Source organism: Dendrobates tinctorius, unplaced genomic scaffold (genome assembly GCF_039654945.1).
Source record: "Dendrobates tinctorius isolate UK_male_01 unplaced genomic scaffold, ASM3965494v1 ptg000084l, whole genome shotgun sequence".
NCBI lineage: Eukaryota > Metazoa > Chordata > Amphibia > Anura > Dendrobatidae > Dendrobates > Dendrobates tinctorius.
Genome location: NW_027361752.1, coordinates 46,872,199 through 46,883,533, shown reverse-complemented (window position 1 = coordinate 46,883,533; position 11,335 = coordinate 46,872,199). Strand labels below are relative to the sequence as shown.

Genomic DNA, 11,335 nt, shown 5'->3' with positions numbered 1-11,335 from the left:
CCCATATACCCATCATACATATCCTCCATCCCATAGTCCAGTGCCCATTTACCCATCACACATCCTCCATCCCATAGTCAACCATTATGACATCATAATGAGCGGCGGGGCTTGCAACCTATGACATCAGCGTCGCCATGGCAACCATTATGACATCATAATCAGGGGCTGGGCTTGATACACACACACTTTTTCCCCATTATATAGATAGGGGCAGAATTGTTTGGTGAATTGAAATGCGTGGGGTTAAAATTTCGCCTCACAACATAGCCTAGGACACTCTCGGGGTCCAGACGTGTGACTGTGCCAAATTTTGTGGCTGTAGCTGTGACGGTGCGGATGCCTATCCCGGACATACACACATACACACACTTGAGCTTTATATATTAGATGTATCTCAATGACATACATACATATACTGTGTATATATATATATATATATATATATATATATATATATATATATATATATATATATGCTTTCTATGTGTCTATATCTATTCTTTCCTTTCTTTATTAAACCTGTCAGTGTGATTTTACTGTATTGCAAAATGAATTGCCGGCTTTTCTAAAGGACACCAGGTGCGATTTTATCGCAAGTCACACTTGTGGTCTGTTTGTATTCCGATTTTTTTTATCGCACCCATAGACTTGCATTGGCGAGTCCGATCCGAAAATCGGTGACAATCGCAGAATGCTGCGATTGTCTCAGTCCGAGGAAAAGATCCGACAAAAAAAAAAAATAAATAAAAAAAAATAAATTGGATGATGGGAGCTGCCCCATAGAATAACATTGCGACGAATGCAATGCGTTTTTTTATCGCATTGCATTCGTCCGATTTATTCGCTAGTGTGACTCCGGCCTTACAAATCAAGTCCTATCAGTTTAATTAAACCCAGCTGGACTCCGATGAAGGAGTAGAACCATCTCAAAGAGGATCACAAGGAAATGGACAGCATGTGACTTAAATACGAGTGTCTGAGCAAAGGGGCTGAATACTTATTGACCATGCGATATTTCAGTTTTTCTTTTTTATGAAATTTGCAAAAATTTCTACATTTGTGTTTTTTCCAGTCAAGATGGGGTGCAGCGTGTACATTAATGTGCAAAATGAACTTGAGTTTACCAAATGGCTGCAATTAAACAAAGAGTGAAAAATGTAAAGGGGTCTGAATACTTTCCGTACCTACTGTATTTCTACAAACAGAATGGGCCCCATAAGATGCTCCACATAAAAAAAAAGAGGAAATACTCACCTCTCCTCACTGGCCGCTGCTCTGCTCCAGAGTCCTGAACGTCGCAGTTTTCTGGCTCTCTGCACTGACTGGTCAGGCGTACAGACGTGACATCATCGCGCCCTCTGACCTGAACGTTGCAGTCAAAGGACGGGGAAGACGACACAGCAGGGAGAGGTAAGTATCGCAAGTGCCAGGGCCCTGAGCACACACATTCACCTATCTGCCCCCATCACTCCTCCATACTGCTACCAGTGCCGACACCACTGGAAGAAGAAACCAGGAGACCTTGGGGCTTTAGAACACAGGCAGCAGTATGGAGAAGTGCTGGGGCTGCCAATATGGGAGAATGTTTTTGTTTAATTTAGCAACACCAGGGGCCTATTTTGAGACTTTTTTTTTCTTAGTAGACAAACTATTTAGAATTGCATATTTGTGGCCTAAGGGTTTATCTTCATTTGGTAAAGATCAACATTGATTTATGAATGATGGCCACTCGTTTATCTTTACTTTGAGTTTATATTATGGCAAGAAAAAAGCAGCTAAGAAAAACGAGTGGCCATCATTACTTTAAGAAATGAAGGTCAGTCAGTCCGAAAGATTGAGAAAACTTTGAAAGTGTCCCCAAGTGCAGTGGCAAAAACCATCAAGCGCTACAAAGAAACTGGCTCACATGAGGACCGCCCCAGGAAAGGAAGACCAAGAGTCACCTCTGCTGCGGAGGATAAGTTCATCCAAGTGAAGCTCATCAAGAGAATGCCAAGAGTGTGCAAAGCAGTAATCAAAGCAAAAGGTGGCTACTTTGAAGAACCTAGAATATAAGACATATTTTCAGTTGTATCACACTTTTTCGTTAATTATATAATTCCACATGTGTTAAATAGTTTTGATGCCTTCAGAGTGAATCTACAATTTTCATAGTCATGAAAATAACAAAAACTCTTTGAATGGGAAGGTGTGTCCAAACTTTTGGTCTGTACTGTATATTCTGGCCCAGAGGGTATGAACTGGCCTAGGCCAATTTATACCCCCAGGGTATAGTTTGGCTTAGGCCAGAATATACCCGGGGTATAATCTGGCCTAGGCCACTTTATCCCCGGGTATATTCTGGGCAGGGGGTTAATCTGGCCTGTTACACCAGGAGTACCAGCGGCATGCAGACCAAGGGGTCCCTGTGCTCTGCCTGGGGCCCCGTGTGCTGCCTGGGAACCCATTCCCTGTCTCTGCTCCTGTGTGCTGCCTGGGGCCCCGTGTGCCGCTTGGGACCCCATTCGCTGTCTGCCATCCGTGTACTGCCTGATCTACAGCAGCTGGGGTATATGCTGAGCCAGAGGGGTATAATCTGGCCTAGGCCAATTTATACCCCGGGGTATAGTTTGGCCTAGGCCAGAATATACCTGGGGTATAATCTGGCCTAGGCCACTTTAACCCCAGGTATATTCTGGGCGGGGGGTTAATATGACCTGTTACACCGGGAGTACCAGCGACACGCAGACCAAGGCCCGCCGTCGCCCTCCGTCAACAGTGGGGACCAGGGAGAGCGGGACATGCAGTGTGTGTCCAGTGAAGACCAGAGAACCAGGTGCCGTATACTACGTGACTGAGTACCGCACACGTGCTTCTCAAGAGGGACCGCATACGAGACTGACACTTGCACCCTGCCAGCTGTTAGTTGACCTGACCCCTGTGACCTGACTTCACCAGTTAAGAAAGAAGCCACGTTGGGCTCGTACAGGACTGTGGCCCGTGCCTTTGTTAGCCACATTCAGTATATGGGGCAGTGGAGGGTACCGGAGACCGACCACTGCCTTTGTAAGATGGACCAACGACTACAGTACCATCCTGGAGAAGGCGCTGCGCCCGACGTTGCTGACGCTATTGAGTACGCAGCAGGAGCTGCAGTGTTAGGATCTCCTGACATGTGCTAATGGGTCCGTGGGGTACTCTGTACCAGTCCGGTATCAGCGGGACGTGTCACAGCGGCAGTGACCCGGACCGTGGCCCTGGGCACCCAAGTAATAGGAAGATGTGAATGGTGGAATGTAGTTAAATGAATAGTTCATGACGCCACCTGTGGTGCTTGGCAAGGAAGGTGTTAAGCCGACGCTGCATGCAGATCCGCTGGGACTGATGGCGTGGTGCAGCAATGATGTTATAGCCCTCCACAGGCAGGGCTGTTGTCCCAGGGCAGGATAGGTGAAGAGACACCTAGATGGTGTAGTGTTTGGCGCGGGGGATGTTGCAGTGTGAGGCGGACGGACGCAGGAAGGGAGGACACCAGGGCATGTAGTTCCAAAGCTTTACTCACAGTCTGTAGTGCCCACTTCTGTGCCATGTCCTCCGGGTCAGGGACTCCGTCAACCTCCAAGCAAGATGGAATGCTCCCTTCCACACTCCGCCAACTTATGTGCCTTTTCCTGAACGTCTCCTCTATAGCGCCTTTAAGTGTGAAGATCTCCTAGTACTGAGTTACACTGTAGTTCCTCCTGACAGATGTTCCCAAGAACTCTACTTGCACGGCAGTCAGCTGTAGCCTGCTTAGGGGACTCTCTACTCCTGAGTCCCGGCTCTCTATCCGTGTTGCTGTTGTGCCCCAAGTCTTAGATGGGAGTAGTGCATTTACAGCCCACTACTCCACCGGTGTCTGCTGCAGAACCATTAGTGTCCATACAACCTCGGGGACCGGGCCCCGGCCTTGAGCTTAGAACTTCTAGGCAGGGTTCTTCCTCTAACCCACGTCCTCTGTGTTCCCTTTTACTCCTACGTTCCGTACTTGTCTTTCCCTTCTATGGAAGCTCAGGCTTCAGTTCAATGTCTTTCTCCTTCTTTCCTTTCTCCTTCTTTCCTTTCCCGTGCCAGCTGGCTCAGATCACTGAGGCAGTTGCAGCACTCCTTCCTCCATCCCTCTTCCAGGGATCCCCACTCCTCTCTGAGTGGCTTCCTCCCTCAGACTCCTCGTCTGACTGACCTGTAATCCTAAACCATCCCGCTCTTTTATGTATTCTCAACTCCACCCACCTCCCAGCACGTCTAGTGTTCCAAGCATGGAACCACCAAAGGTGTTCTGCCTCTCTCTAAGCAAGGAGCCGCAATGTGGTTTTGCTGAACTACTCTATTGTGTGGGGTGCGAGTGTTGGAGCTTGGTCAGGAGCCTCCAACTTACCTGGATGGTGGGGCACCTCTGTGGCGACTGAGCCTCAGGGGCGCCACACTAACGAACTGCCGTTATTTGAACCGTTGTACTTTTTTGTACTGTTTGACCCTTTACTTCCCTGCGTGTAATAGTCCCCTGTAAATAAACCTGTTAACCCTTGCTCTGCCTCCCGTCCATCAATGCATCCCGCGTTTTTGCGATTTCTACACTAGCATGCCTGAATTCCACATACTGAGGCAATTCCTGAAACTTTTTGTTGTGCCAGTGAGACAATCCACAACCACCCCCAAGTTGCCCATTACAAAGTATGGGTGAACAAGACTTAAGGAATAGGAAAGCATTCTTCAGGATCATATTGGAGGGATATCTTCAATTCTACAACTGTACAAGACCAGGAAAGAAAACAAGACATTTTAGGTAAAGTCATAGTTTATTTTTAAGTGCAAAATTACATTTCACATGAAAAAAAAAAGAAAAGAAATGTCATCATATCAATGAGTGTGAATCTTAAGGCCAAGAGCTAATATAAAGGCATTGCGGTTCACGAGTTACACAAAATTGCGGGAATTTTATATCTACCAGGTGGCAACTTTCTTTTCCATCACTATCTCCCCATTAGGCGAATCCACTGAAGTAGGGAGAAGAGCCAAAAATACTGGGGTTATGGCACCTTCATCTGGGGACTTGGTAGCATTAGGACCTGCCATATCAGTTCTCACCCACCCCGGGCAGCAGGCATTGAGAAGAATGCCCTCCCCTTTCCTAGTCTCCTTTATTTGTCGTGCGTGAATTCTGGACAAAACTGTTACCCCTATTTTCGACACCCCATAAGAAGTGTTTGGCCAACCATTTTTTTCATGGACTCCATTCTTGGCGTCTTCCACAAACTTCTCCATCAGTTTCGTCAACTCGTCCTCCGTGATGGTGTCACTGCGGAACTTCTCCTGAAGTTCGGGGCTGCACTTCGCGAGAGCGGAGATGCTGACCATACTGGATACATTGACGACTCTTCCTGTACGAGAAAAATACATTATGTCCACTCCAAATAAGTAAGAGAAGCCAGACTCCTTACGGAAAAGGGGGCCAACATAACTAATGGATAAAAAAGAGACAATCTCCTTCAAGGAGGTCACTAGTAATGTGCCAACACAGGAAGGGAGAGGAGAATCTCTGCTGTGGCATAGACTTATCCCACTGGAAGTCATCGGTGGAGTTTTACGATGAAAGTAGATTAGTTTAATCAATTTCCATTTGAAAACTTTTTTTTTTTTAATGGGAATGAACCCCTTAAATAAACCCCAACCATCTCCGTGCTTACCATTTGGTTTAATAATCGGAAGAAGCTCTCTAGAAACATCTTGTGTGCCAAAGAAGTTGGTCTTCAGAGTGACTTCCGCCTGAGTAGCAAATGGGGCCGTGTCAGCAACTGGAAAAAGAGGTCACGTTACCGATATAGGCACGAACGGAGAATAAGTGATCATGTGTGACGAACCTTCTACCAGGGAAATGGGGGGCAAGGCTAAGCCCCTGTTCTAGGGATCAGAGGGGTGTCCGAACAATCAAGATATTCATGGCACATGAAAATCGAACTTTTTACTCCATAAAAGAGGACAATCAATAAAAGTCAGGTTACAATATGGATAAAAGGGGTTTTCCCAACTTAGTAGGCGATAACTACGTGATCCTGGTGTACCGGCCATAAAAATACTAATTTTCAACGGGTAGATGGGCACATGTGCGCCAAGTACAGGGCTCAGCTATATCCAGCAGGTAATGAATGGCGGCAGTGGCACACATGTGGCTATATCTCGACTCAATCTGTGAATTTCAGAGCTGTCGGGATTGGTGGGAGTCCCAGTGATCAGCAACTTTCGAAGTTGGAACCATTAATTGGGGCCTTCCCGACATTCAATTGAGACAAAACATTGGTGGTTTCAATAAGATTACGTAGTGTTGGAAAATTACCTGAACACTATTGTAACCTGATCGCTCCACTGGAGACACTCAGGACTCTTACTTCACACCGTGCTTAAAAGAGAATAGGATTAGCCCTCCGAAGCCATCTACAAGGCCATGTAGGTCATAGGAAGTTGAATAACATTATACCGTCATATCTGTGATCCGATATCTTATTCTGGAGAAATCCACATTTTTTTTCTTAACATGTAAATGAGCTATTAAGAGCTACAGGCCGGACATAGATCTCCCTGAGAATCTGCCCCCAGAGATTATTGTAAATGAAAGGAGGCGTCACCAGTGTGAGGCTAGTTTCACACTAGCGTTTATGAGCGCAGCGACGGCCTGCGCACGGCCGCCGCTAAGCCCCGCCCCTGCCGCGCCTCTGCCGGTAGCTCCGCCTACCGGCGCATGACGCTGCATGCGCCCTGCGTCCCCTATCTTTATCACTTGGGGCGCAGGCCGTGCGCAATATGCGTTTGGCGGCGCATGCGCCTTTTTGACGGTGCGCCGGCGCAACCAAACTGCAGCAGGTTGCGTTTGGCGCAGGTCGGCGCACCGTCAAAAGGACGCATGCGCCGCCAAACGCATATTGCGCACGGCCTGCGCCCCCAGTGATAAAGATAGGGGACGCAGGGCGCATGCAGCGTCATGCGCCGGTAGGCGGAGCTACCGGCGGAGGCGCGGCAGGGGCGGGGCTTAGCGGCGGCCGTGCGCAGGCCGTCGCTGCGCTCATAAACGCTAGTGTAAAACTAGCCTGAGACATGTAGATCAGTAGAGCTGTCAGTCATTACATGTCTCACACTGATAACGCCTTCTTTCATTTATAGTAAGCCACACAGTGTAATGGTGGTGTAAGATAAGTAGCCCAAAGTCATTTAACCCCCTTAAAAACACCAATGACAGCCAATTTTCTCAGATTTAAGTGTTTGCCCACTTGGATGCCAGTTCTGATGCTCATTTTGGACCAGGCTGGGGTGACCTGAATTTGATGTGGGGCATCACTGTTTGGGCCACTGATCTCACACCACCATTACACAGACAGTGATGCCCCACATCAAATTCAGATCACTCCAGCCTGGTGCAAAATGGGCATCAGAACTGGCATCCAAGTGGGCAAACATTCAAATCTGAGAAAACTGGCTAAGCCATTAGTGTTTTTAAGGGGTTAAATGACTTTGGGCTACTGATGTCACAACACCATTACATACAGTGCCTTGTGAAAGTATTCGGCCCCCTGGAACTTTTCCACCTTTTCCCACATATCATGCTTCAAACATAAAGATACCAAATGTAAATTTTTATTGAAGAAACAACTTGGGACACAATTGTGAAGTTGAAAATTTATTGGTTATTTTAAATTTTTGTGGAAATTCAAAAACTGAAAAGTGGGGCGTGCAATATTATTCAGCCCCTTTAACTTAATACTTTGCTGCGCCACCTTTTGCTGCGATTACAGCTGCAAGTCGCTTGGGGTATGTCTATCAGTTTTGTACATCGAGAGACTGAAATTCTTGCCCATTCTTCCTTGGCAAACAGCTTGAGCTCAGTGAGGTTGGATGGAGATCGTTTGTGAACAGCAGATTTCAGCTCTTTCCACAGATTTTCGATTGGATTCAAGTCTGGACTTTGACTTGGCCATTCTAACACCTGGATACGTTTATTTGTGAACCATTCCATTGTAGATTTTGCTTTATGTTTGGGATCATTGTCTTAGAATCATAGAATCGTAGAGTTGGAAGGGACCTCCTGGGCCATCTGGTCCAACCCCCTCCTCAAAGCAGGATTCGCTAAATCATCCCAGTCGGATGTCTGTCCAGGCTCTGTTTGAAGACTTCCATTGAAGGAGAACTCACCACTTCTCGTGGCAGCCTGTTCCACTCATTGATCACTCTGTCAAAAAGTTGTTTCTAATATCTAATCTGTGTCTCCTCCCATTCAGTTTCATCCCATTGCTTCTAGTCTTTCCTTGTGCAAATGAGAATAAAGTTGATCCTTCTACAATGTGACAGCCCTTTAGATATTTGTAGACAACTATTAAGTCTCCTCTCAGTCTTCTCTTTTGCAAACTAAACATTCCCAAATCCTGCAACCTTTCCTCATAAGACAGGGTTTGCAGACCGGTCACCATTCTGGTCGCTCTTTTCTGAACTTGCTCCAGTTTGTTGATGTCTTTTATAAAATGTGGCGCCCAAAACTGGACACAATATTCCAGATGAGGTCTGACCAAAGAGGAGTAGAGGGAAATAATGACTTCACGTGATCTATACTGTATGCTTCTGTTAATACATCCTAGAATTGCATTTGCCTTTTTTGCTGCTGCATCACACTGTTGATTTGTCTTCTTGTTGGAAGACAAATCTCCATCCCAGTCTCAGGTCTTTTGCAGACTCCAACAGGTTTTCTTCAAGAATGGTCCTGTATTTGGCTCCATCCATCTTCCCATCAATTTTAACCATCTTCCCTGTCCCTGCTGAAGAAAAGCAGGCCCAAACCATGATGGTGCCAACACCATGTTTGACAGTGGGGATGGTGTGTTCAGGGTGATGAGCTGTGTTACCTTTACGCCAAACATATCGTTTGGCATTGTTGCCAAAAAAGTTCGATTTTGGTTTCATCTGACCAGAGCACCTTCTTGCACATGTTTGGTGTGTCTCCCAGGTGGCTTGTTGCAAACTTTAAACAACACTTTTTATGGATATCTTTGAGAAATGGCTTTCTTCTTGCCACTCTTCCATAAAGGCCAGATTTGTGCAGTGTACGACTGATTGTTGTCCTATGGACAGACTGTCCCACCTCAGCTGTAGATCTCTGCAGTTCATCCAGAGTGATCATGGGCCTCTTGGCTGCATCTCTGATCAGTCTTCTCCTTGTTTGAGATGAAAGTTTAGAGGGACGGCCGGGTCTTGGTAGATTTGCAGTGCTATGATACTCCTTCCATTTCAATTTGATCGCTTGCACAGTGCTCCTTGGGATGTTTAAAGTTTTGGAAACCATTTTGTATCCAAATCCGGCTTTAAACTTCTCCACAACAGTATCACGGACCTGCCTGATGTGTTCCTTGGTCTTCATGATGCTCTCTGTGCTTCAAACAGAACCCTGAGACTATCACAGAGCAGGTGCATTTATACGGAGACTTGATTACACACAGGTGGATTATATTTATCATCATTAGTCATTTAGGACAACATTGGATCATTCAGAGATCAACAATGAACTTCCGGAGTGAGTTTGCTGCACTGAAAGTAAAGGGGCTGAATAATATTGCACGCCCCACTTTTCAGTTTTTGAATTTCCAAAAAATTTAAAATAACCAATAAATTTTGTTCAACTTCACAATTGTGTCCCACTTGTTGATTCTTCACCAAAAATTTACATTTGATATCTTTATGTTTGAAGCATGATATGTGGGAAAAGCTTGAAAAGTTCCAGGGGGCCGCATCAAATTCAGGTCACTCCAGCCTGGCCCAAATGGGTTCTGGGCATCAGAACGGGCAAATGGCTAATGATCACAGATTTAAAGAAGTCATGTTTTTAAAGGGTTAAATGACCTTGGGCCACTGGTCTTTATAGAACACCAGCACATATATAAGACCCGTGGATCTTCCCACTTTTGTGCTGGTGTTATATAAAGACCAGTGAGCCCAAGGTCATATAACCCTTTCAATATCCCCCCTTCCGTGCCCACTTTGATGCTCATTTTTGGGCCAGTTTTATAATTTTTTTGTAGCCGTTTCTAAGAGTATTCACATGAGGGCGCTTTGCTGCATTGTATTTTATTATTGATTTTTTTTTTTTTTACTTTTGTGGTTAAACCTGCAAAAAAAAAAAAAAAAAAAATACCCCGATGGTAGAATCGTAGCCTGAAAACGCACCAAAATCATCATGGTCGACCATGGAGAAGAAGATGCATCACTGCATAATACGGCATAACATGCCCTTCAGTAGACTGGGAAAGCTGGATGACACTTGGAAGTCACTCACATTTAGTGAGACCATTATATACAGTGCGTAAAATTGAGAATAGAATAAAAAAAAATAAAACCCTTCATAATAAACAAAAATAAAGTAGGAAAACAAAACCAGACATACAGGTCAAAGGGAAAACACAAACTCAGCATGACTGTGCATTTATGGCGCTGCAGGAGCGAGCGGAGACTGGTCCAACCTGCCTTACCCTGCAGAATACTACAACCCCCAGCATGCCCTGACAGCCCAGGATGAAGACTATAAAAGTGCGACCACTACAATATGTGATTATATTATAAAGGGGGCAATAATCCCTCGTAAGAAACGTCTGACTGCAATAAGCTGAACACAGATTGTTCCGCTGCGGAGACCCCCATAGATCACCTGTGATCCCCAGCGATCACTGAAGGAACCTAGTAGCCAAGTGTTCAATTCCCCTACAGCACCACCACAGGAAGGATGAAGTATTACACCATTCTCATTTAAATAAATATGAACTACATGGACATGGTTGGTCCCAAAATTGCCCTCTAAGGATCTGACGCCCCGGTAGACGTACCTTTAAATGCAATTCCGGCATTATTGACCAGCACATCCAAGCCGCCATACTTTTCCTTTAAGAAATCCCGCAGGCCCTGGATACTGGACAGTTTATTGATGTCCAGCTGATGGAAGTGTGGGGACAAGCCCTCTTTATTTAGGGCCTTAACAGCTTCTTCTCCAAGTTTGGGGTCCCTGGCTGTCAGATACACATCGCCCTGGAATTGTTTGCACAGGGCCCTGACCACAGCCAGTCCCACACCTTTATTACCGCCTGTGACTACTGCAACTCGCACTCCAGCCATGCTGACAGCTCTATGTGCAGGAGAAGAGGGAAGCAAATAAAAGGTGCAGACACTGGCAGAGCCTGGAGGGACTGGTGCAAGAAAGCAGCAGCTGAGCTCCTCCCTGCAAGGGCTGAGAGCTGCCTCCTGCTCATAGACCTGTGTGACCCTGCTGCCATCTAGTGGGCAGAAAGGA

The 11,335-nt window shown here is 46.0% G+C and overlaps 1 protein-coding gene across 1 annotated transcript; it reads right to left on the bottom strand.

Moving 5' to 3' along the window:
- Positions 1–4,801: 4,801 nt before the first annotated feature.
- LOC141097455 (carbonyl reductase [NADPH] 1-like) lies at positions 4,802–11,285 on the bottom strand. Its single transcript, XM_073584643.1, has 3 exons — positions 10,875–11,285; positions 5,709–5,816; positions 4,802–5,402 (listed from the first exon to the last, which is right to left on the bottom strand). The coding sequence occupies exons 1-3, from the start codon at positions 11,158–11,160 to the stop codon at positions 4,966–4,968; spliced, it is 831 nt and encodes a 276-aa protein (XP_073440744.1). The 5' UTR covers positions 11,161–11,285; the 3' UTR covers positions 4,802–4,965.
- Positions 11,286–11,335: the final 50 nt, after the last annotated feature.

What these genes read in the sequence shown, in the direction of transcription:
- LOC141097455 (XM_073584643.1), bottom strand. Translation starts at nt 11,160, where the DNA reads ATGGCTGGAGTGCGAGTTGCAGTAGTCACAGGCGGTAATAAAGGTGTG. An exon ending in TGCCGGAATTGCATTTAAAG is followed by an intron (nt 5,817 to 10,874) that starts GTACGTCTACCG and finishes CTCTTTTTCCAG; the next exon opens with TTGCTGACACGGCCCCATTT. An exon ending in TCCGATTATTAAACCAAATG is followed by an intron (nt 5,403 to 5,708) that starts GTAAGCACGGAG and finishes TTTCTCGTACAG; the next exon opens with GAAGAGTCGTCAATGTATCC.